Source organism: Rhinopithecus roxellana, chromosome 5 (genome assembly GCF_007565055.1).
Source record: "Rhinopithecus roxellana isolate Shanxi Qingling chromosome 5, ASM756505v1, whole genome shotgun sequence".
Lineage (NCBI taxonomy): Eukaryota > Metazoa > Chordata > Mammalia > Primates > Cercopithecidae > Rhinopithecus > Rhinopithecus roxellana.
The window spans coordinates 35,854,727-35,881,191 of NC_044553.1; the positions used below are offsets into that span (position 1 = coordinate 35,854,727).

General features: G+C 36.2%; 1 protein-coding gene across 1 annotated transcript in view; it reads right to left on the reverse strand.

The window, feature by feature from the left end:
- The window catches only part of CEP152 (centrosomal protein 152), a 74,540-nt gene that overhangs the window by 25,668 nt on the left and 22,407 nt on the right, over positions 1-26,465 (reverse strand). Inside the window, exons 9-18 of the mRNA XM_030931683.1 lie at positions 25,547-25,747; positions 20,640-20,787; positions 18,867-18,958; positions 17,914-18,077; positions 8,733-8,937; positions 5,263-5,388; positions 4,528-4,637; positions 3,657-3,785; positions 3,382-3,514; positions 837-1,022 (exon numbers count right to left, since the gene is read on the reverse strand). Coding sequence (XP_030787543.1) covers positions 837-1,022; positions 3,382-3,514; positions 3,657-3,785; positions 4,528-4,637; positions 5,263-5,388; positions 8,733-8,937; positions 17,914-18,077; positions 18,867-18,958; positions 20,640-20,787; positions 25,547-25,747 — 1,494 coding nt within the window. The remainder of the gene's footprint in view (positions 1-836; positions 1,023-3,381; positions 3,515-3,656; positions 3,786-4,527; positions 4,638-5,262; positions 5,389-8,732; positions 8,938-17,913; positions 18,078-18,866; positions 18,959-20,639; positions 20,788-25,546; positions 25,748-26,465) is intronic.

The following is a 26,465-nucleotide window of genomic DNA, read 5'->3' on the forward strand; positions in this document are numbered from 1 at the left end:
GAATCTAGTTGAGGCCAGGCGCAGTGGCTCATGCCTGTAATCCCAGCATTTTGGGAGGGAGTGGCGGGCGGATCACCTGAGGTCAGGAGTTCAAGACCAGCCTGGCCAACATGGTGAAACCCCATCTCTACTAAAAATATAAAAATTAGCTAGGCGTGGTGGCGCTTGCCTGTAATCCCAGCTACTTAGGATGCTGAGGCAGGAGAATCACTTGAACCCGGGAGGCGGAGGTTGCAGTGAGCCTAGATCACACCACTGCACTCTAGCCTGGAGACAGAGCAAGGCTCCGCCTCAAAAAACAACGACAAAAAAAATCTAGTTTAAATAAGCTTGAGAATTTTTTTTTGTTTTCATTTCTAAATAAGCTTTTAGGATCATACTTTGTTCCCTAACTTTCTAGGGAACTATTAGCATTTCCTAATCTCATTTGCTATTTAAGTAATAGAGGCAACAAATTACGTGCTTCTGAGACTGCCCATTACTTCTTTGTTTCTAATCCATGATATGGCTTATTTATTTGTTTGTTATAAATATTAGTCTAGAGTTATAATCATTCCACAATATGAAATCAGATCATGGTTTCATTTTGAGGAATCAAAGAAGTGCCCATAACACTTGTTATATCCTGAGTTGCGTCGAAAAGTCAAGAGGTGGCTAAATTCCTAAAAATAAAACTGGTGTGGTAACTGCTAATAGCTCAATTCTGAAAGGTAAAATGGGTGACTATGTAAGTGCCTGGCAAATAAAACTTATGTATCTGTTCAGGAAGAATTGTCTTCTGAAGTTAGTACTACATTTTAAAAATGTGGTGACCAGAAAGAAATTTTAATCCACACCTCTTTCTGTTCCTTATCCCAATGTGCTTTGGCTAAGATCACTTCATTTCCAACTTGCTGTTTAATATCAGTTTCTTGATCTTTCAGCCACTTGCTCTTTTCCATCATAAGTGTATCTTGGTACTTTTTTTCAAGTTCCACCTGCAGTTTGCTTACATATTCTTCTCTTTCCTCCAATAGCTGTCTCTTTAAACAAAATTCAAATAAATATCTCTCTACAACACGAACAGTCTCCAAGTTAAAACATATGAACTTGTTGTGCATGGCTTGGATAGCAAAAAAATCCCTCTAACTTCTAAAATGCACCTACCTAACTCATATTACAATTGTATAAATAAGCCTTAATGTGTATAGAAATGGCATCATGAATGGGAAGGTTGACCATCTTTGCCTTGTCTGCAAATTCATAGGCTTCACTGATTACTCCCCAAATTGAAGGATTCTGTGTACATGACTTTTTCCCCCTTTCTCTCAATGAGCCAGGCTAATATGTGAGGAAAGTTCTGTGTGCTAATAAAAGCTTTAAAACTTGGAATTGAGCTCCTATTTAACCTGCAACCTGACTCAGCAAGTGTTTCGGAAAACAGTGCGTGAAACATAAAAAAACACCCTTTAACTCTTATTGTTACCTGACTCATATATTCTGTATCCAGGTTAAGTCCTCTACCTAAAGCTAAGCTGCAGTAAAATGCCTTATGTCCTGCAAAGAAGAGCTACCCCAAAAGTGTCCTCTCTTGTTCTAGAGTTTAATAAGATTCTCCCATCGTGTATGTGAAACATTTCCTTTAAAAAAAGAAAAAAGAAAAAAAAAAGGTGTATTTTTGCCTACCTCTGAAGAATGTGAGAAGATTAGATAGTATCCTAAATATAAAGATATTTAGTTCTGACTGGCTTATACTACTAAGGGCTTATATAATTCTATAGTAAAAAACTAACGAATTTTCAGAGAGGGAAGAAATTAAACTTCTAATGTTTTAAGTACACTGGCCCTTTAAGTGAGGGGTGGGCTTGGGGGAGTAGTGTAACCACAAAAGGACAGCAAAAGGGAGCGTTTTAGGGTGATAAAACTGTTCTGTATCCTGATAAACCTATAAACTTGCTAAAGGTTTATAGAACTATACACCCAGTGGTGGGACGAAGTCAATTTTACTGTATAACAATTTAAAGTTTTTTTTAATTATACTTTAAGTTTTGGGATACATGTGCAACATTTAACCTCTAAGTTTGGTTTTTTTGAAGGACAAAATAGCAGTTTAACTTTTATTCTTGGACTTGGGTACAAACACTCATGAGCCAAAATATCAGTCAGTAGCAGATATTAATTGTAACTGACCCATAATATGAGATCAAATTTTATAGTCAAATTGATTCTATTAAACGTATCAGAAAATATTCCTGAAATGACTTCTTTGAGAAAATTCTTCTTATGTTCTTGCCAATTTTTGTACATATAAAAGAATCACACTAGTGATTTCCCTATTTTAATTTTTAAAACATTACTGAAAGCTAAGTCCTCAATTTCAAGGTAATATAAGATCCTTTCTCACTTTTATACTGCCATCTCTACCTAAAACAGCTCCCTTCAGAAGTTCTTTTTCCACAAGATGATATGTATACATGGCACGTTTTCCACCATATTAATCTATTCAACAATAATCAAGATATTGAATGAACTGAATTTCTCACCTGCTCTTTACTATTGTTTTTAAGTGTGTGGTAGTAATAGCTTGTTTTAACATAACTCATGCAAAAAGCTCTGTATAGAACATTTATTTAAGCATTTAAAAATATTTTCTAATCTTCAGGCAGATAGCTTTCAAACTGTGGTTTGTCGCTGGTCCAAAGTGTGAAGGGCAGTCAGGCCTGTTAAGGCTCTGGGCCAGGACAGGGAAGAAAAGAGGAGGTGTGACTGTTTACATGTGATTTTACTCCTGGACACTCACCAAGGGTGACTCAGAAGAATCAGGCAGAGTTGGAGAATCTACTCTAGCCCCTCCAGCTTCCCTGAAGGAGGTCATACGAAGATGCTGACCTTGCTGTCCATATCCTCCGTATCATCACTCTCCCTATCATGAGACCAACATTCAAATTCCTACTCTTCTCCCCAGAAGAATAAAATGACAATGAGGTAGTGAGAAAGAAATGGATCCAAGAAAAAGGGCTCTGAAGGAATGCTCTGTGCAGCGCTCACAGGACTACATAGGGTTTCCGGAGCAGTCAACACTGAAAACGAGGATCTGTGATTTTCAGATTTAAAGTGACACTGATCTTTTTTTTTTTTTTTTTTCCCTTTAGAATAAATCTGCAAGAAAAAAAAAATCACTTTCTCCTATCTATATGCCATTGTACACTAAGGTTTTAATAATCATTTCAGTATTTACTGCACTTTATTTGTGAGCTATATGAGTGTGATACAGCCAAAAGTAAAGAGAACCTATGAATACCTTCGCCATTCACTTCTCTAGAACAAATGCATTCGTTTAAATGATGATACTGAGGCTTGAAAAGTGAAAGGATGTCGGTACAACATAAACTTGTACTGTACCTTCTCCTGAGTCTGTTGCTCCTTTTCAGTGGTCTGCCTGAGAGTCAATTCTAGATTATCCTTCTCTCTGCACACTTCTAGGTAACATTCCTGCACAGCAGTCATCTCCTTATTCACCTTATCCAACTCAGACCTTAGATACACAAAACCAGCAACTAAATGATTTCACCACAAAAAAATACAGGAGCTGCGTAACAAACAATTTTCTTCTAAATTATGGAATAGGGGAAGGTAGTCTCTACAGCTTAAAAGGCAGCTCAACTCTTTATTCTCACCTCAGTTGCAAATGGGTTCTCTCATAAGCCTCAAAGAGCTGCTGCTTCTCCAAAGCATGCTTTGCTAATAGGCTTTCACGTATTTGAGTTTTCATGGCTTCATGGTGCTGCTGATAAGTCCTCTCACACCTGGAAACAGAGCGGAATCAAATGCAATGCCCAGTCTCACTACAAACACCAAAATGAATTGGCTTCCCTCTTTCCTCCTCACCCCTTCCTCTAATGCAAATTATAATTGAGGTCAGATTACTTTTCCCCAACCGAAAGTGGTAATTATTAATTAATAACCAACAATCTTATGAGAATCTTCAAAATTTTCTTTCTTCAAATGTTTCTAGAGAACAATTAGAAACTTGGATGTGAGAATGCCCCAGTCCTTCAAATAAAGAGAGTAATCTACGTTGAGGAATTGTTTATAAAAAATTAATGACAGTAATTGAGGGTGTGGTTCCAAAATTTATATTAAACATAAATACTAGCAGTCCCCAACTCACAAGTAAGTTATGTTCCAGAAGTCTGTTTCCAAGTTTATGATTTGGTATTTGGAAGACATATTCCCTCTCACAGACTTTTTTCTTTATAAAGAATAGTTTCCCAGACGAGTCTTTAAAAAAAAATTAAGCTATAATATTTCAGTGAACTACGGTTTCAATGATACTATAGAACCCAACCCACTACATAACACTGTTTCTATGGAAAATGTGTTCCAAATTCTAATTTGAGAAGCCAGGGACTCATCTCTGCCAATCCAAGATCTCAACAGGGTAGAATTCACTCAATCATTTTGAATCTTTTTGTCACAGGGAAGGGCAGGGAGTTAGAGAGGAAAGGTACCCAGGAGACAGTCGTCAGGCATCTATATAGACCTTACCTATCCACAGCTTCTCGCTTATCATGGTCAAAATCTTGTACCATTTGTCTCATTTGATTACATAAGTCTTGATTTGCATTTCTCAGTTTTTCTTCAGTTTCTTTAAGTTCCTAGACACAAAAGAATATACTTAGTACTTAGAGAAAATAAACATCATTTTCACTGATTAGTTTTATCTCATTTTAAAATATTTTCTGTGCTTTCTCTCTCCCCTATAACAATATTTGACATTATTTTTACAATTCTGCAAAAGAAAAAGTCTCTTCAATCTTTGATAAGAACATAGATTCATTTATTAGACAGGTAGCTTTCTGACAGGACTAAATGTTTAAATTTTGTATTTACTTTGAAATACATAAAATGAAAATATTTAACCAGAGAAGTATTGGCTAGCTAATGCCTTAAAATAAGTCTCAGAGCTCAATAATCTTCAGCAACCATCTAAATAAGCAAAGTTTTACTTCTGGGTCAAGAGCTGGCTAAGGTGGAAAGAATACCTCTGTCAGCCATGCTACCATAGAGAAAGAGAACTGGAACTACACCAACTTACCTTCCAATGAAACTACTAACCAATAGTTCACTAGTAAAGGGAAATAACTGGAACTCAGAATCACCTACTAATACACTTGTCTACTAACTCACATTGCCTCCCTATTTGCAAAAACTCTATTACATCTTCTGTATTTAATGAGGAAATAAAAATTCTTATAAAATATAAAAAATATTTTTAATCACCTGATTTTGTTGTTGTAAAACTTGAATTTCATTTTTAAGCAGCAGAATATCATCTCTGACAATATCAGAAGTAGAAGACTCAAGCCACAATTGATTCTTTGGTTTTTCTGAAGTATCTGTTTTAGTCTGAATGTTAAAAAGTCAAAAGTTTTTCAAGTTTTAAAAAATTCTAAGTTTCACTTTGAAATAATTCCATACTTTAAAAAAATTGCAAACAGTACAAATAATCTCCATATAGCTTTTACTCATCTTCCCCCAATATAACTACAGCACAATGATCAAAACTAGTAAATTAACTATCAGGTAAGCCACAGACCTTATACAAATGTTTCCAATTTGCCCCAAATATCTGCTTTCTGGTCCAGGATCAAATCCATGATTCTGAGTGGCATTCAGTTGTCAAGTTTAATTAGTGTCCTCCAATCTAGGACAGCTCTTCAGTCTTTCAAATCCATGACGTTTTCTAAGAATACTAACCCATTATTTTGTAGGATGTTCCTCAATTTGGAGTTTTTAGGTTTACTAAGATCAGGTGATGCATCTTTGGCAAGCATGTCAAGAACTGGTATGTGCTCTTTGCAGGAGACACATATCACTATGTCTCACCACTGGTAATAATCAATTGAAGGTGGGATCTATCGTCTCCATTGTAAACTTATTATTTTTTGTTTTATAATAAATGATAAGTATCTTATGGGATACTTTGAGAGAATGCAAATATCCTGTTTCTCATCATATGTTCTCCTACTAAGATCAAGCATTTATCCTATCTCTGTATGTGTTCATTTATGTCATCATTCACTCATGGACATACATTTTATTCAATAAATACAATTTTTAAGACTTATGATAGACTTTGGCAAATTTCTTTCCAGAAATGCCATACAAACATATACTGTCAGGTAGACATGGGTCTGCCCATCTCTCTTTGCCTCCAGTGGCAGTGATTATCTTTAAATAATTATCTTTGATGGGAAAAGAATATCTAACAATTGCTTTCATTTGTATTTCTTGTGTCATCACAAAAGTGGAACCTCTTATATACCTTCACTGTTCATTTGTTTTTCCATCTTCCCAGATTTATCTGTTTATATAATTTTGCATATTTTCCTCTTAGTGAGTGTTTTCCTTACCTTTCTTTTTATGCATTGATGGGGGTTACAAAGATTTTAAAAATATATCTACTCCATTTCACTTGTTGTGTCCCTGGACTCTGAGCTCTTTGCCACAACATAGTGGCTCATCCCTGTAATCGGAGCACTTTGGGAGGTGGAGGTGGGCAGATCACTTGAGCCAAGGGCTGAAGTAACTCTGAGAAAAATCAGAGTTTAGATGGAGACTACCAAGAATTCACTATGGCAATAGAGTAGCTGGACAAAAAGAATACTCAAAGATGAGAGAGTTTTTCCTTCGATCTATTGATCAACCAGACTACAGTGGGAAATGGAAAGGCTAAAAAACAGCACAATGCATGACCACTATCAACTGCTACACATGATAAAGTGTATCTGTATAGCAAATGCCATTAGCAACTTTAATACAGAACAAAGAAAGCACCAAGATACCTGAGCTAAGGTTCAGACTCAAAATCAGGTTTCTAGTATCCTAAATCTTAGAGCACTCCCACCAAAATGCTTAAACTAATAAACTCTAACGTCTTAATACAAATTGAGAAACAAGCTTTCATCCCCATCCTTTTAAAGAAATGTAGGGCAACAATGAAAACAGCTTGATTTAGAGATGTTAAATGTGCAGGGGGCAAGGCGGCGGGGAGACTTTCTCATTTGTTGTTAATATTAAAACCTATGTTTTAGTCATCAAATACAGTTACTCAGAAGAAGGAATCAGGCTGGAAAAGATTTTGATAGCAAAAACACTGTTATTTCCAAAACATAAATTAGCCACAATTAAAATTCCACAATTAGCACAGAACATTATACATACTTTAGCAGAACTGTTTTAATGAACACAACTCCTAGTTTAAAAGAACAGGAGATAAAACAGTACTAAAGAAGGAAGTAAACAATTATCTCCACCCAGGAGGAAAAGGAGTACACAACCCACATTCCTTTTCCCTCTTCTTTTCCTTCTCTTAGTTATTAGGGGTTTTATATATTATTTTCTATCGGGAGTATAGATGGCTGATGATTTGTGAAATATGGAAGGGTAAAAAAAGGATCTATAAAGGAGAGCAGCCCTGAAGATCTCTGTGATAGCATGATCTTGCAGAAATATCTTTGACTTACTTATTAGTCATGTGTTTAGTTTCAATTTGTCTGAAATTGGCTCTGTAAACTCAAAAGTGTCACAAAGTGCTCCAGCTTCATTTTCCTAACTGAAGAATACAGAGGTGGATTTCAATGACTGACATAACCAGATGTTGTGCCTTTCCCATCTGTACCACTACCACTATGTAATATCTGTACCACCATCACTATATAATTAATGTCTTCATATAGAATGACTTTTGTTATAAGAACATGGGCCAGGAAAACCTCATAGAAAATACTAAAGGATTTCTATGGAGGATTTATTTTAACTAGATTTTAGAGCACTGTTGGTAAAAGCCAATCTTAAAGAAATGCAGATTCCTTGATACAGAGAATACTTCCTTGTATTTATGGTAAAGGAATTTTACCTAATTGTTATCTCATTTACTATGTGCTAAGAGTAACCAGAAAAAACATACAGATGCTTTTCAACTTACAATGGGTTTATCGCCTAATAAGCCCATTGTAAGTTGAAAATATCATTAAGTCAAAAATGCATTTAATGCATCTAAGCTATTAAAATCATAGCTTAGTCTGTCCTACCTTAAATGCCCTCAGAACACTTACAATAGCCTACAGTTGGGCGAAGTCATCTAACACAAAGCTTCTTTTATAATAAACTGTTGAATATCTCATGAAATTTACTGAACACTGTACTGAAAGTGAAAAACAGAATTGTTTTACAGGTACTCAAAGCATGGTTCTACTGAATGCATATAACTTTTCCACCACTGTAAAGTCTAAAAATTGTAAGTCAAACATCATAAGTCGGGGACTCTCAGCATCCCTTTAAAAATGGTATTTCCTTCTTTAAACTTTACTTAGAAAAATGTCAAATAAACCCCTGAAAGCCAAAGGTTTATTAATTTTAAAAAGTGTAAAAGGGCTGGATGTGGTGGTTCATACCTGTAATCCAAAACCTTGAGAGGTTGAGGTGAGAGGATTGCTTGAGCCCAGGAGTTTGAGATCAGTCTGGGCAACATTGTGGGGACCTGTCTCTACAAAAAATATAAAAATTAGCCAGACACAGTGGCATGTGCCTGTGGTCCCAGCTACTCAGGAGGCTGAGGTGGGAGCATCGCTTTAGCCTGGGAGGTTGAAGCTACAGGGAGCCATGTTTCCACCACTGCCCTCCAGTCTGGGAGAGTGAGGCCCTATCTCAAAAAAAAAAGTTTTTTTAACTCGATTGGCTTTACAGACCTCAACCTCAATGCTTTTTTCATCCTTCTTCACTTGGTGGAGATCTTCAATTTTCTTATGACAGTCTTTGAGGTCATTTTGTAACTGAGACACCAGACGACGCTTCATTGAGTTGCTACCCAGCAAACGCTGTACTTCTGCCTTTAACTTCAGAATGAACTCATCTTTTGAAAGCTCTTCATTTGGGTCTTCTTGTTGTACAGTGCTAACGGAGAAATTGTGATTTTTAAGATTAAATCAAGTAATAAATCAGATATGGTTATTCCTCAAAAGCACTGACCACAGTGGTGAACATGTTTTGTCACCTACACAAATACATACTAGTATTTCAAAACAATTTTAAATGTTGTCATACACAAGGATTATCACCTTTGCCATGTCTCTATATACAGAAATACGTTTATTCACAGGAAGAGCCTTCTCAAGATTAGTCCTGCTGCTCACTGTAAGTAGCTTAGAAATGTGAACTTTGACATAATTTACATTTGTGTTATTGGAAAATTGCACACTGTATATACATGCCCTTTATGACTCTAACAGAAACAACATAAATATTAAGGAAGAAAAGAATACTAAACACTAGCCATCCTAACCAACAATTTCTGTTATTTTTTTCAACTCACTAAAACACAAGTCTGGGTGAATATCTGAAAAACACAAAAATAAAATCATGCTAATTTAAACCCAATTTTAGTTTCAATAAATTTAAAGATTGGAAGATTATCTGCTTCCTTGCCGTAATGAATTAACAAGACTAACTTTATCATCCTCCTTAAAAAACTAGCAAACCAAATAAAGCAAATAAAATAATAGTTTTCAATCACTAGACAACAGGCAGCAGAGGCCAGTGATTCCTGAGAAAAGGAAAACAAACAAGGTGAGCTCTAAGATTACCCGAGCTTTCTGCCTGGAGAGTGTCCAGGCCATAGCGCAGGGAGATGAAACCCAAACAGAGCCCTGTAATCTCACTGAGTTTCAAAGAAAGAATTCAGAGTTTGGGGAGGCCAGAGTGGCTAGAATATGAAGGGGAGAAATACTGGGGAAAAAGCAGCTGCACAGAAAAAGAGCTCTGGAGATATGTGTGTATATGTGTGGGTAGGGGAAAAAAAACACAGGAAATGAATAAGGCTGGGAATATGTTGTGTTTCAATGAGCCATAATGCAAAGACTTACTAATTTAAAGGGTATCAAATAATACCTTAGTAGTGGGGCTAAATTAGCCCTAGATTAAAGCCTTTTCTAAACCTGATCTATTAAAGTCTATAAAGAAAGCCTCGAAAGGATCAAACTGATTCCAAGTAACTTGTGTGCCACAGAAAAAGCACAACAGTATTTTTAAAAATATAGTAATATCTGGCATCCAAAACAAAATTCAAAATGTCTAGCATTCAATCAAAATTTATCAGGCATACAAAGAAGTAGGAAAAAAATATGAACTATACCAGGAGAAAAACCAATCAATAGAAACTAACCCGTCAATGACACAGACAATAGAATTAATATATTTCATATGTTCTAGAAGGTTAAGGAAGATATGAACTTGTGGAGGAAACGAAGATATAGAAAGACCCAAATTAAACTTATAGAAAAAATTGTAATATCTGAAATGTAAAATATACTGGATGGGATTAATAGCATATTTAAAACTGCAGAAGAAAAGATCAGTGAACATATAGATATAGCAATAATACTATAAAATTAAAAACAAAGAGAAAAAAGACTAAAACAGAAATACACAGAACATATTACATTTTCCAACATGTGTAACTGAAGTCCCAGAAGAGGAGCGGGATGGAAAACATATTTGAAAAGTAATGGCCAAATTTTTCCTAATTTGATGAAAACGAAAACCCCACAAAACCCAGAAGTTTGGTGAATCTCAAGCAGAAGAAACACAAAGAAAACCAGTATACATCACAGCAGATTGCTGAAACCCAGTGATAAGAGAGTGTAGGAAGACTCCCAAAGAGAAGAGGACCAGAGAAAGGAATCCTGAATTCTGTGTATAAATTTGTACAAGCCTCAGTCTAAGCCCTGAACTATGCATGTACAGAACAACTCTCAAACCAGCATATCAAAGATTTTAAAAACTTAACTGAAATTTAAACCACACATTCAAGTCTCACAATGACTAACCCCCGAGGGATGCATACACAGGTTGGATTCAAAGCAATGTGGCAAAGGCTTGGAGAACCGAACTGAGATTTAAAATACCCATACAAATTCACATTGTCTAGTATACAATCTAAAATTACTTGACATGCAACTAACCAGAAAAATGTGGCCACTTCTTAAAAGACAATCAGCAAATGATCCAAATGCTGAAACTATCACTAAAAGAGTTTTAAAAGTTTAAAGTAGCTATTACATCTCTGCTTTATGAAGTAAAGAAAAAGATACCTGAAGTGAATGAAAAAATAGGAATTCTTAACAGAGAAAGAAAAGTGATACAAGAACAAAATAGAAATGTTATTAAGTAAACAAAAGTTAAAAAAAAAACACAAAACTTTCACTAGATAGGCTCAATAGAGTATACATGACAAGAAAAAAAGGAGAGAACATGAAAATAGTCCAGTAGCAATTATCCAAAATAAAAAGGAAAAACTATAGAAGAAAATGAACAGAGCCTCAAGAAACTGTAGTATAATACCAAAAAAATCTAACATACATGTAACTGGAGACCCAAAAGGAGAGAACAAAGACACAGGGACAGAAAAGGTATTTAAGGAAATTAATGGCTGATATTTTCACAAATTTGGTAAAAGATGTAATAAATTTACATATTCAAGAAGCTCAGAGAACCCAAAATGAGATAAACTAAAAGAAGAATACACCTAAACATATCATAATCAAAGTACCAAAAACTAAATATGAAGAAAAAAATTCTTAAAGCAACAAGCGAAAAAACTATATATTACTGACGAAACGAGAATTCAAATAACAATGAATTTCTTCACAGAAACCATTGACTCCAGAGAGAGTGGACCAATGTAGCTTTAATGTGCTGAAATAGAAGAACAATTGGTCAGGAATTGTATAATAAACAAATATAAGGATATTTTCATAAAAGGAAACAGACTGTCAAGCAGCGGACATGCTTGAGAAGAAATAGTAAAGAAAATTCATAGAAGATAATATTATACGATTCTGTTTATATGAAATGCACAGAGCAGCCAAATCCAGAGAGACAGGAAGTAGATTAGTTGTCTGGAGCTGTGGAGGCAGGTAATGGGAATGACTGGTAATAGGCATGGAGTTTCTTTGGGGGGATGTTGAAATGCTCTAAAATTAGGTGTGGTGATGACTGCACAGTTCTGTGAATATACTGAAAACCACTGAGTTGTATTCTTTCAGTGGGTGGCTTTTATGGTATGTAAAATAATATCTCAATAAAACAGTAAAAAAAAAAAAAAAAGAAAAAGAAAGAAAGAAAACCCACACACCTAATGTATGAGTTTCCTTTATATGAAGGCAAATCTAAAAATCTGTAGTGCTTAGGTGTGAATAACTGGGCATGAAAAAGTTAAGGGAAAAAAACAGAAAATGATTGCCCTAATAGAAAAGACGGTAGTTAGCCTCAAGGTTACAATAGGAAAGAATACGGGCAGTTCGTGGCAATTTTACTTCTTGACCCGGGTGGTGGTCCCACGAATATTCACTTTCAAATAATTGATTAAACTGTATATTTATGTTCCATGTTCTTTATGTGTATATTTCACAATTTGAAAGATTTAAAAAGAAGAATAAAACTATAGAAAGTATTAGAGAAATACTTTATTTTTAAATATCAAGAAAATATAAATGAAAACAGTTACAAATCTAACTATATAAAAATTATAAAAAGGAAAAGTGATAACTGTCATTACTGGCTAGGTTACCAAAAAATAGGGACAGCCTCAGGACATGGGTAATAATGTAAACTTTAGGGCTGTTTAGTAATATGCATCAAAAAACTCAAATAAGTGCACACCCTTTAGCAAGAAAATTATTCTACTTCTTTAGGAAATAAAGATGTGAATAAAGACTTGACTACAAAGATGCTTATAACAATGATACTGCATTATTTATAATAAAACTTTTAAACAGTGTTTTAGTAACTAAACTGATTCATTCATCTATATATTCACTAAAAGATATAAAAATATTCACTGACATTCAAAGATTTCAGAATATACTAGTAAAATGACATTATAAAGAAATATTATCAATTTTTTTTTTTTTTTTTTTGGAGACGGAGTCTCACTCTGACGCCCAAGCTGGAGTGCAGTGGCCATATCTCAGCTCACTGCAAGCTCCGCCTCCCGGGTTTACACCATTCTCCTGCCTCAGCCTCCCGAGTAGCTGGGACTATTTTATCTTTTAGAAACAAACAAAACAGATGATGTGCAAATTTTATACTGAAATATTATAGCAGTTTCTTCATGGGATGTAGGTGAGATTATTGGTGATTAGAAATTTTGATTAGAAAATCAAATTTTCTTCTTTTTTAGTCTGTATTTTCTAATTTTTTCATAATGGAGAATTAAATTACTTTTGAATAGAAATAAACAGCTGACAGTATCTGCCCTTAAGATAATGTGATGAAAGTCTCAGTGGTCTTCCTCCACAAAACCCATGAGAAAAACATAATCATAAGAAAAATGTCATATTCCAATAGAGAGCCTTCCTACAAAATACTCGAGTAGTATCCCTCAAGACTGTCAAGGTCATCAAAAACAAGTAAAGTCAAGAGAAATCTAAGGAAAAATGACCCCTAAATGTAATGGGGTAGCCTGGATGGGATCCCAGAACAGAAAAAGTATGTTAAATAAAAACTAAGGGCATGTAAATAAACCCTGGATGTTAATTAATAATAATATACCAATATTGGCTCATTAATTCTAACAAATGTGTCATACTAACGTAAGGTATTAGTAGGGAAAAATGGGTACAGCATATCATATATAGGAACTCTGCATAAATTTTTCTGTAAATTAAAACTGTTCCAAAAATATTTTTAAAAGCCTTTATTAGAAACAAAAATAATAGTACCTGAGTTAAAATGTTTACTGTTCTTCAGTTTTGGATGATTCCACATAAAATCTTAGAATACTGTGTGTGTGTGTGTGTCTGTGTGTGTTGAGAGAGAGAGAAAATGAATAAACTATTAGGTAGGCTTTTTAATGTTATAAAAGGAGCTTTTGCAATACATTATGCAACTTTTGTATATGTAATATATATATATAGTGTAAGTAGTCTGTCTGTATATAGATCTCATTTAAACCACTTCTATTTCCCTTGCAGTAGAAAATATAAATTATAAGAAATATAAAATATTTTACAATATAACTTCCTGTGCTATAAGACATGGTGAACTAACCTTTTTTTTTTTTTTTTTTTTTGAGACGGAGTCTTGCTCTGTCGCCCAGGCTGGAAGTGCAGTGGCCAGATCTCAGCTCACTGCAAGCTCCGCCTCCCGGGTTTACGCCATTCTCCTGCCTCAGCCTCCCGAGTAGCTGGGACTACAGGCGCCCGCCACCTCGCCCGGCTAGTTTTTTGTATTTTTAGTAGAGACGGGGTTTCACCGTGTTAGCCAGGATGGTCTTGGTCTTGATCTCCTGACCTCGTGATCCGCCCGTCTCGGCCTCCCAAAGTGCTGGGATTACAGGCTTGAGCCACCGCGCCCGGCCTGGTGAACTAACCTTAAGCAGAATTATTATTTTGCTCGGTTAACAAATTATGCATCCCCAATTTCTTTTCTTACTGAATGCCGACCACTGAAATAGCACATCCTGTACTCCTAGAGGGAGCCAAGTCAGAGAGAGAGAGAAAGTGCTTGCTAAAATAATTTTCTCTTCTTTCCTCAAAGGGGAAAAAAATCAGTGGTGGTGACCAATCCTGAAAAAGGCTCACTACTGAGCCCTATGGAAGTCAGTTCTCCTAAATCCAAATAAACTGTAGTCCCTTATGAAGCCTGCTGAGAAGACCAAAGGGAAAAGGCATTCCACTTGTTAAATGTTTATTATTTGAGCTTAGCAGCCAACTATAATAAGGGAGAGAGGAAGCTGTCTGCAAGCTGCATGCAGATTTAGCTACTCAAATTCCATGAATGTAAAATAGAACATTGAGGCTAAACCCTTAAAATTTACTAGGCAGTAGCTTCAGGGAGGACGTAGTTGGTAATAAAAGCTTGTAGCCACCAATATTTGGGTCAGTGATTTGAAAGCAGCCCAAGTCAACTAAAATTCCCAACACAGGAAAATTATTGCTTCCTCTTATTCTAGGAATCACAGTAGACCGGGGAAAGGGACAAATATCTTCTCTCCTTTATCTCCTTTCAATTTGATCTGAGTATAATTGCTTTTAGTTTTCCACGAAGCTAAAATATCACCTATTAAACTGCTAGCGGGTGGGATGACTACAAGCAAAACGTTTCTTCGCTTATCTTGTGCTTCACTGGATGTCTTTTTGCCGAGCCTCAGTGACTAATCATGCTGTGTTTTATTCTTCACTTTCCCACTGAATGCGTCCATCATTCCTTTTACTATAATAATGATGTGGTATCTCGGGTTTATTATCTATAGGAATGTGCTTTAAGGTGAGTACAGGAGGCCGGGCACAGTGGCTGAAGCCTGTAATCCCAGCACTTTGGGAGGCCGAGGTGGGAGGATCACCTGAGGTCGGGAGTTCAAGACTAGCCTGACCAACATGGAGAAACCTCGTCTCTACTAAAAATACAAAATTAGCTGGGCATGATGGCACACACCTGTATTCCCAGCTACTCAGGAGGCTGAGGCAAGAGAATTGCTTGAACCCGAGAGGTGGAGGTTGTGGTGAGCCAAGATCATGCTATTGCACTCCAGCCTGGGCAACAAGAGCGAAACTCCGTCTCAAAAAAAAAAGAAAAAAAAAAAGATGAGTACAGGATTTTGGCTATGAGCACTAAGTAATATAGAAAGTGTAAAGGTGGCAGAATATATTTTAATAGACATCATGAATAAGTAACTATTTGAAAAGATAAATATACATAATGTATTATTTATTCAATTCCCAGACAAATTATAGCAGAAACTAAAAGTAATCACAAATTGGAGAAAAATATTTTTTGGCATGAACTACATCTTTAATCCTCAAAAATAAAAGACATGAAGAAAGGAGTTTAAGGCAAAAAGGTTTAACTGACGTGTAAATATGAACAGACAGATAACTGAACCTTTCACAGGAGTTTGGGTTCAAGTACTGGTTCTGCTACTGTCGGCCTTACTGAGCAAAGGAGTTCACTCTGGTTTTTCCAACTCTCACATAATAATATTGGATTTGATATTTTTCACAAGGTTGAGGATCAAGAATGTTTTACAAAGTATGTGTTGAATTAATATAAAATTCATGTGACTTAATATAAAATCTGATCAGTGCTGTTTTAATCAACCATCTACTGAGTAACAATAGTAACAGCCATCATTTATCAACTGAATTTTCCAGGTGACTATATTAACATTTTATATAAATCTGTCCAAAAAAGATATAATGCACTTTGTTTATTGCTTTAATTTACTGACCAAAGTGGAAGTCTTTCTTTGACAACTTGGGATCATAACTGTGGACATTCTGATGTGGATCAAACATATATAAATGTGTAGAGCTATTTGCTGTGATACTCATCAACTCCAGCCTGTTGGGTTTCCATAGTTTTCTCCCTGCTGAGGTTGAGCTGCTGGCCAAAGGACTGATATTGTCTTTCCCAACCCTTGCCCTAGCCCTCTGCAGTAAGTTAGGAAATCAGACAATTCACGGGGTACAAATAAATCTAAGTCAATATGGTCCTGGGATAAGAACTTGAAGGTGGCTCCTACTAAACACATCATATAATCCAGTTCTGATATATATATATATTTTTTTTTGAGACTGAGTCTCACTCTGTCTCCCAGGCTGGAGTGCAGTGGCGCGACGCGATCTCAGCTCACTGCAAGCTCCGCCTCCCAGATTCACGCCATTCTCCTGTCTCAGTCTCCCAAGTAGCTGGGACTACAGGCGCCCGTCGCCACGCCTGGCTAATTTTTTGTATTTTTAGTAGAGACAGGGTTTCACTGTGCTAGCCAGGATGGTCTCGATCTCCTGACCTCGTGATCTGTCCGCCTCGGCCTCCCAAAGTGCTGGGATTATAGGCGTGAGCCACCGCGCCCGGCCCAGTTGTGATATTTTCTTCTTTGCTTCCTTCTGGCGCTGTGATACTAAGCGCTGTGATTTGTAGGGATGACAGTCCCTGAAGACAGACCTCTAGATAAATGGAGCCTTACAATAAACTGAAATAATATCTTCTTTCACAGTATCACCTGATCACTTTATATTTCAACTTACTGAATCTCGTCTTACTGTTCTTAAAATGGAATCACAGTCTCAAAATATGTAATTTCTAAAACCTACCGTATTGCAAACTTCTCAGGACATTTATATATTTGTATTTAGTTGTGTAATACCTGAAATACAATATGTATTAAACACTCTCAGGAAACTATAATTCAATAATGATGGCAAACTCCGTCTTAAACTATAAACAAAAGGGTGGCCGTAAGAGCTAAACGCAACCAAAAATCTTTCCTTAACCTAACTACAATCTCCTCCAAACACCGTATCTCTCTTCCCTATCCAAAACCAGTACAGGAAATGTGTAAATCCCACCTTTATACATCAAACATAACATTGAATGCATAGCACTTAGTTGTTTCCAAGAATGTTTCTTTCTCCCTGACCAGAAAACACGTAAGCTCCCTGTGGGAAGGACAGTTCCTATCTTATCTTTTGTACTCTGTTCCGAGAGCCTTGAATAGCACCTTCCATGCAGCAAGTGCTTCTAGAGTCCTTTCAGTGCTTAATTCTCCTTCTACCACCACCACTACTCCCTCCCCAGTTAGTCTCTGGCAGGAGTGATAAAATACTTCCTTCTATGAGATTGCTAAAATATCTGTATTAAGCAGTAGTATAAAAGAAACAATCTCCACTTTAAAAGTAAAGTTATAGTAAGGTTCCTAGGAAAAATTAATGTATATTTTTCATATATCACTGATAAATGCAAGGTATCTGCATTCAATATACAGTGTTAACATATGAAAATAATACGCTTTCACCTTAAAAGAGATAGCATGCATCATCAGTATTATTAATGTTGGTTCTTCTACAATAAACTAAAATATTCTTTCCATACCTGTTAACTTTGGATTTTTTCCAGTTGACCTTTTTAATACCCAAATCCACATATGATTCAGTGAGTTCTATATTTAATTCTCCTTCTGAGTCACTTGGATGTATTCCTAGTTTTGCAGCAGATTCATAGAGAGAAATTTCATCTTTTAGTTCTTTTAATTCTTCCTACAACACAAAATTATTAAAAATAATTTTCGTTATTTTCCTATATGAAGAAATCAGTCATTCTGTGTTTCAAAATTTGTTTTAATGATCAACAGAAGGCAAAAAAACTTCTTCAAATATATTATTAGTATACATTATACTTTATAAAGGCCAGCATATGTCAGGTTTTCAAGTAAAACCTAAATGAATGAGAAAACAAACATAATGATTTCCTCTCACACCTCTGTCTCTTAGATTTTATCCTCCGTGGAAAATGGTGTGTTCCTTGGACTGAAATGCTGATGGTGGCACTTTCTGGCTTACTAAAGTACAGGACAAAGTACGCTGGTTTGCCAAGAACGTGTTGTACTATAGCCTGCCAGTGGTGAAAAGGCAAAATACCTCTTTCGGTGGAGGTAATAATGGAACTCTTCTCCCATATTTTCCTCCCCCTCCAGTGGAAAATTAAGTAGCACTGGAGGAGAATATGACAGAATTGCAGCAAAATTCAACATTCCTCACCCCCACAGATGAACTGATCTCTGGGATACACCCAAAGATGAAAGGACATGCCACTTGAAGGAGGTGGCAGGGAGACTGGCAGGAAGTGCAGGGCCTTGGCTCTGCAATTAGACAGACTTAGGTTTGACTTGCCAACTGTGTGAAGGAGATGGTGAACAACACCCATGGGCTGGTTTGAAGGTGGTCCAACCACCTCTATTATACAAAGAAACCCAAGATTCAAAAAGTTGATGTAACTACTGCCTAATTCAGATACCCATAGAGTCTCTTCCAAGTGGCAACACTCACTTGCAAAGCCTTGTTCATGTTTTCACTCATAGTATGTGCCTTCTGTACTTGCTGCAGCTGGAATTGTAGCTGAGCCACCTCTTGTACTGACCCTGCAAAGGAAAGAACCGTAGGATACACTGAAAAAATGTAAGGGGACAAAGTACTTACAATCTACAGAAGACTTGAATCCACTGAGGCTACAGAAAGTAAAGTTCTGCTTTATTACTACTGTCTCTTTAGAATACATAGAGCCCATGGGACCCAGAAGGCATAGGTCTGGACCAGACATTTCCCAGATTTAGTATGGCATCCTATATGACCTTGGGCAGTTAAAGGCATGGGCTACTATGACCTTTTTATGAATCAAATCAGCCTTATCTACAGACCTTAACATTCCAGAAGTCCTTTAATAGGAGGATAACACTCCAACTCATGGAAAGCCAAAGAAAAAATTCTTTGGAACCCATTTCTACCCTGCAATAAGAAAACTACATTGTGCTGCCTTTAACTTCTTTGTAAATGCTTTTCTATCCAGCATCCCCACCTCCATATGTAAATGAAGTATATTAGGGTTATAATTCTGAAACTTTAGAAACCTCATATTTTAAATGTACTGGGCAAGGTGGTGGGTGGACTGTTCCCAATTTAAAAGGGACATTATTAGGTTTCAAAAGAAGATGACCATCTGGGAAATGCTTAAGTGAAGCAATGATGGCATTAAAAAAATAATATTTTCAAAGCATTTAACAGCCAGGAAAAAGGCTCACCAAGGAATGCCAAATGAAAACAAAGGCTATAAAACTAAACAGGGAGGGGCCCTTAATAAACCATAATCCAAATTTTGCCCCCTACCAAGACATATATACACATATATTTAGGCAGTCTTTGACTTTAGTACTTTCAGCTTTTGAATAACTCACCCTTTCACATATTGTACCAACAGTCTAAATTACCTTTCATATGCCAAAGTGTGACTTTCATATATCAGTTAATGAATAACTGTTGACCTGCTTTCACAATGTGAGCTACTTACCAGCAAACAGGAAAGTTTTGTCTATATAGCAGTGTTTGTACAAACGTGATTTTATTGTTCTTTGCTCTAATATCATTTTATAAAAATTAATAAGAAATGAAACAACTGCCGAAACTAAAATGATAGGAAGCATATGTCTCAAACTTAATACCATAAAGACCATATTAGAAATCTGAAGCATGACAAAAATATAACTCTCTGGCCTCAACTGATGAGGTAAGTCACTATTCCATCATGAGGGGAGAAATATGAAAGAAGTTATACAAAGGATAGAACTATATGATCAAATATTGGGCCTAAAAAAGCAAAATATAATGGGATTTTACAATCGTTTTTAGTTTTCAGGAATAGAAATTACCTTATAACGTATTTTGTTATTCAATTTTTGCATGTTCAGCTTTAGTATGCTTTCAGAAATGCGTTACATAAAGAAGCAGGGCATTGTCTATGTGTGTACATTCATTTCATTTGAAGGAAATACATTCAAACACTAACAATAATTATCTCAGTAGAATGATGGTTATTTTTATTTGGTACTTTATATTGGTGTCCAGCTTCCAAATTATTTAATAAAAACAAACTAAACCTTTATATATATATTTATATTTTTTCTTTTCTTTTCTTTTTTTTTTTAAGAAATTTATTGCTGATTGTGATTTCTATCCCTTCTGGATTTTTACAATTCATGGATCCTACTATATTCTTTCTGCATATTGAACCAGCCTTCTGGGGAGACAGTGGCCCTACCAGACACCTACCGGACTGCAACAAGTGGGCACACTGCTTTTGACTCTCCTCTAGACTTCTCGTCAACCTGTTAATGATCTCAGTCTTTTCTAACTTGATTGCTTCTTGATTCCTTTCCAGTTGTTTCACATGATCTTTCAAACGAGAGCAAATGTCTTCCTAAATAGAAAAAAAGTTCAGGAAGTCATTTTCATAAAGAGGTTTAATAAAAACTAAAAATTATCATACATAATTAGATTCGATGTCAAACACAAGATCATCACATGGGAGCATCACCTCTTTTACAAGGTAAAGTGCACAGAACTAGGAGTGAAGAGCTTGGGTGAAGCTTCAGCTCTTCAGTCTGTTTCTTCTTTTGTAATTATGCTAATAATAATGATGCTTCTTTTGTAATTATGCTAATAATAATGATGCTTCTTTTGTAATTATGCTAATAATAATGATGCTTCTTTTGTAATTATGCTAATAATAATGATGCTTCTTTTGTAATTATGCTAATAATAATGACGCTTCTTTTGTAATTATGCTAATAATAATGATGCTTCTTTTGTAATTATGCTAAAGTCTCCTTCGACTCTATATTCACAAGACAATGTTATTCAGAAATTAGATTTTATTCAAGCCAAAGAAAATGTATTACATTCCTATACCTATTTTATATTGTCAGTATTAAGTGTATGTATATATATTTAGGTAGACTACTTTGAATCATGCAATTTGTATCCCAAAACAGTAAGGATACTGATAAACACATGAAAACTCACTGTATTCTAAGTAGCCAAAAGTTCATTCCATTAAGAAGCAGCCATAAATAATCTTTCCCTCCTCTGAAATTCTGTTAAACTTGATCTATTTCTCTCTTATCTTTCTCCTTTTAGATGTCTTACTTCTCTTAATAGCCCCCTTGAAGGTGCTTCTGCAGTGCCTTAGACATATCAAGTGCTGTAATAAACACTTGAAAAATAAATGACAAAGAAAAATAGGGTAAATGTGTATGTGTATGTGTGTAACTATATGGGATTACGTAAAATACAGAGTGTGTATGCAATATACTCAAGTTTCTTCCAAAAGAAAATGTGGGTGTAATGAACCACGAGATCCCCGAGTCCAGGTAGAACAAATACACTGTCGAAATTATCACCTGTCTTTCAAAAATGACTACAAAGGCTGAATTCCAGGCAAACAGCAGAGCATGTGAGAGGCAGAGGAGTGAATTAAGTTAATTAATTGAAATTACCCGAGAAAACCTAAAGAAAATAAGAAATAGGAAGAATACTGAGAAAGGGCTTTGAAGTAGAGAAAAGGCCTTAGGCTTTTGCTGCCTGATCCATAGTATAACCTAAAGCCCAATAATACCTTAAGGATACTAACACAAGGTACATTCCATAAGAGTAGTAACACAGAAGTACCTTGAAGCAAAGAGACTCCGAAGTCTCCCATTTTAGCTTAAAAATTCATGTGAATTTTGTATTCTATTTCATAATGAAGCTGTGTTTGCTTTAAATTTTTTCTACTAAATTTTTGAGCAAAATGAAGCTTCTGGAAACTAGTCCATGTTTATTCAGCACTGCAAACCTCCTGGCACACTGCTGCTAATTCCAGGCCAGCTTGAGAAACCTGGTTCTAAAGCGCCAAAGTAACGTGGCAAACACAATGAATGAGCTCATATTAATGACAGCATGACAGTAATGACAGCAAGAAGGGGTGGGGAGACAGCTAATATTTATATTCTGAGGAGGTCACAATAGTGTTAACGAGGGACTGGGAACTACCAAACAAAGTTAAACAAAAGGTAGGTATAAAAAAAATTGTAAAGAAAAGGCAGATTCTGCCAATAATTTGATTATATGTTACAACCAATTAAACTATGGTGTATCCTGTTGACAAGTTCAGGAAAACAGATCATACTCATAAAACTTTAAAGTTTTAATACCAAAAATCAAAAAAGGACGAGTAGTTCAACACTGGCCATGATTAGCTTGAGTAGTTCAAGATTGATATGGGCAGACATTTTTCAAGACTGAGACAAGTGTAATGATAAAGAGATGACGGCTGAACTCCAGCCTGGGCAACAGAGCAAGACTCCATCTCACAAAAAAAAAAAAAAAAGAAAGAAAGAGAGATGATAGAGATGACAGCTGAATCTGTGGGAGGGAAAAGAACTGGACAGGGTTCTAGTGCACAGGAAAATGAGGACTGGACTACACACAGAGAAGTCTGTGGGAGTCTCTAAGCCAACAGAAAGTGTGCAAAGTGGAGCCTTTAAATATAACATTAAAGAAAAGGTAGAAGGTTATGACATAGAAACCGAAGTCCATGACTTCACCAAAAGCTGAAGATTTCAAGGAGACAGAAGGAAAAAAGTAATATATCAACAAGGAGATAATCAGAGATCTTAACATGACACTTCTATGAATGGCAGGAGGTAAAAGTCAGTTTGATGGAGAGAGCCCAGGAGACAATTTACTGGGAGAGAATTATGACACTGGAGGAACACTGTGAGCTCCAAGAAGCCATTTCTTTCATCTTTTCTGTCTCACTAAAAAAATTCAAGGGAAAATCAGTCAAAAAAAAGAGAACTATTATAATATATTGTGAGTGCATACAATCTTTTCTACCCAGAAAAGCTGGTGTCTTAAGAAAAACTCTTAATTTTACGATCCATAAATTTCTCAAAATATACTAGTTACAGACTTTTTTTTTAATTTTTAGATTCAGGGGTATGTGTACAGGTGTGTTATACATGGGTATGTGGCATGATGCTGAGGTCTGGGCTTCTGTTAGGCACTTTGGAATCACCACTTTGCAAAGCAGCTATGCAATTATATGCAGAGCCTAACATCAGTGCCATGCTCTGTTAAAAAACAAAACAAAACAAAAAACAAAGTAAAAGAACATAACAGTGGGAAAATACTTTAACACCTTCAATTTATGGGTTGAGGAGTCTGAAGCCCACCCAGCACAGAATCAAGAATTTGTTCTCACTTTAGTGTAGAGTTCTTCTATTGAAGGGGGGGAGCAGTGGACAACAGAGAATGCAGTGGGCACAGGAGTAGAAAACATGATAAATTCCTTCCAATCCATCCCTAATGAAACCGTGTTGAAGTCAACAGAGAATGGAGACCCTGAACCCAATAAGGAAAAGCCACCAGGATCCACTCTTCTCTAGTCATCCAAGAAGGGCTACTGTCCAAGTCCAACTAACTTCAGTGTTACCCTGTGTTTGGCCAAAATTAACTTTAAAATAAAATAAATAAAATAAAAATTCATGAAGTGACATCTCAAATTTTATTTGTTTAAATATTCTATAAAGCAGACTTTTCAATAATTTGGGATAGGCTTTTTTTTTTTTTTTTTCTGGAAACAGAGTCTCACTCACAGCTCATTGCAGCCTCGACCTCCTGAGCTCAAGCAATCCTCCCACCTCAGCCTCCCAAGTAGCTGGGACTACAGGCGCATGCCACCATGCCCAGCTAATTGTTTATTTTTTTTTTTTTGTAGAGACAAGGTTTCATTATTTTGCCCAGGTTAGTCTCGAACTCATGGGCTCAAGTGATCCAGCTGCCTCAGCCTCCCAAAGTGCTGGGATTACGGCCATGAGCCACCATAACTGGCCTTCATCTTTCCCTACTCCTATATATCCTCCACATTGATCAAATTCACAATGTTTTTTTCTATATAAAATAAATACATAATGAAATAGATATAATAAAAACTCATGTAAATACATGTAAAAATAAAATAAAATGATACACAAACAATTATTGCCAGTAACGCACTCCTATATAATTCTACCTAAAAGCATGGAAAAATTAGAGGCAGCTATACAGGTCAGAAATAACCCAAATCAGCATGAATTTTAAGTGTGGTGAAATTTTCCATACCCTCAAATCAATTTTGAAATTATGTTAAGAAAAATGCATTCTGAAATGTTATTCACTCAAGTGATTACCTAGAGTTATGGAGCACAAGCAAACTCACCACCTGACTCACATTTAGCTTTCAATATTTTATTCCCCCTTGAGTGAAAATAATAAAAATTCACTATGCAATATGCTCAAGATACACATCTCTTTAAGATTCAAATCTGATTAATCTCATCAGGCTGTCTTCTTTATTTTATAAATTATACTGTCTTCAAAATTTACTTTTCTCCCAAGAATCATTTCTCGACAGACTGTATTGACAGGTGAATTACCAAATGCTGGGAGACTCAAGTAAGGCTTTCTACCGATTAAGCTTCCAAGGTAACCTCTCAGTTTCCAGCCAGCCGCTGGCAGACTCATTTGTTTTGGTCTGGATTTATTCTAGGACCATATAAACAATATGCACAAATACTCTACAAATAAAGGACAAGTAATGTGAAAGTTGAGAAAGTACTAATAATCATATAAGAAGAAGTAGGGTTTCCAAAAGTATATTTTTAGGATGTATTCTCAGATTAAAATATCACTGGCTTTTTTTTTTTTTTGGTCAGATGGAGTCTCACTCTGTCGCCCAGGGTGGAGTGCAGTGGTGCAATCTCAGCTCACTGCAACCTCCACTTCCCAGGTTCAAGCGATTCTCCTGCCTCAGCCTCCCAAGTAGCTGGGATTATAAGCGTGCACCACTGCACCTGGCTAATTCTTTTTTTTGTATTTTTAGTAGAGACAGGGTTTCACCATGTTGGTCAGGGTGGTCTTGAACTCCTGACCTCAGGTGATCCGTCCGCCTTGGCCTCCCAAAGTGCTGGGGTTACAGGCATGAGCCACTGTGTCCAGCCAATATCACTGGCTTTTAAGTTTCACTCACGTCCCACACAATCTAACATTTACTACAAACATTCAAGATTTCTATATGATGAACCATAAAATATCAATTACAAAATTTAACCAGCTTTACTTGTTGATAACAGTTGCTGATTTGAAATCATCCCAACCTGTTCTTTAAGTGCGGTGACTGTGGCATCCAAATTCTTTTGTAAGGACAATACTTGCTCTTCGTACTTCTTTGTGAGGCCCATAACAATGCTCTCATGCTGTTCTCTAGCTCGTTGAAGTGATTCAGAATGATGAAGGTCCACCAGCTGCTGCTTCAAGCTTTCCAGAGCCATTTCAGTTGTTCTGGACTTCTTGATCATCTAGTAATACACACAGGATATCCATATTTAAAATATACACAGAGTATTTTAGCTCTGTGCTGTCAATAAACTTTTACTTTTACTATACACTAAAACTCAAGCATGTTTTAATGAGAGTAGAGAAGGGGTCTCCACTCATCATGGCTCAAGCCTATTAAAACGTTCCTAGCTGGGAACCTCCAGGCCCATAGTTGTTGGAAACAATGTTCCCTGAGAAAATACATTTGGTAGTTACCTGAGGGGAGTGAAAGAGGATTTTGCGCAGCATGGTGAATGTGGCTATCAGGCACGGAATCTGCGCTGCTGTGATGGCCCCAGTGCTGTTTGCATTGCTCTATGACCAAAGTGTGGGGTAACCCAATTGTTAGGTCATAGAGAAATGACAACTGTTCCTTGAAAGACTGATGAAACTTGCCAATGGTCACTTTTTAAAAACAAAGTTTTCAAAGCTCTAACTGCACAGTTGGTATTGTAGGCCAAATCATAGACCCCCGAAATGCCCATGTCCTAATCCCCAAAACCTGTGAATAAGTTATATTACATGGCAAGGGAAAACTAAGATTGTACATGGAATTAATATTGCTAATTAGACTGCCTTAAAATAAGGTGAGTAGCCTGGATTATCCAAGTGGGCCCAATGTGACCACAGGGTCCATAAATGAGGAAAACTAAGGCAGAAAAGTCAGAACCAGAAAGACTTATTAACCAGCCATTCATT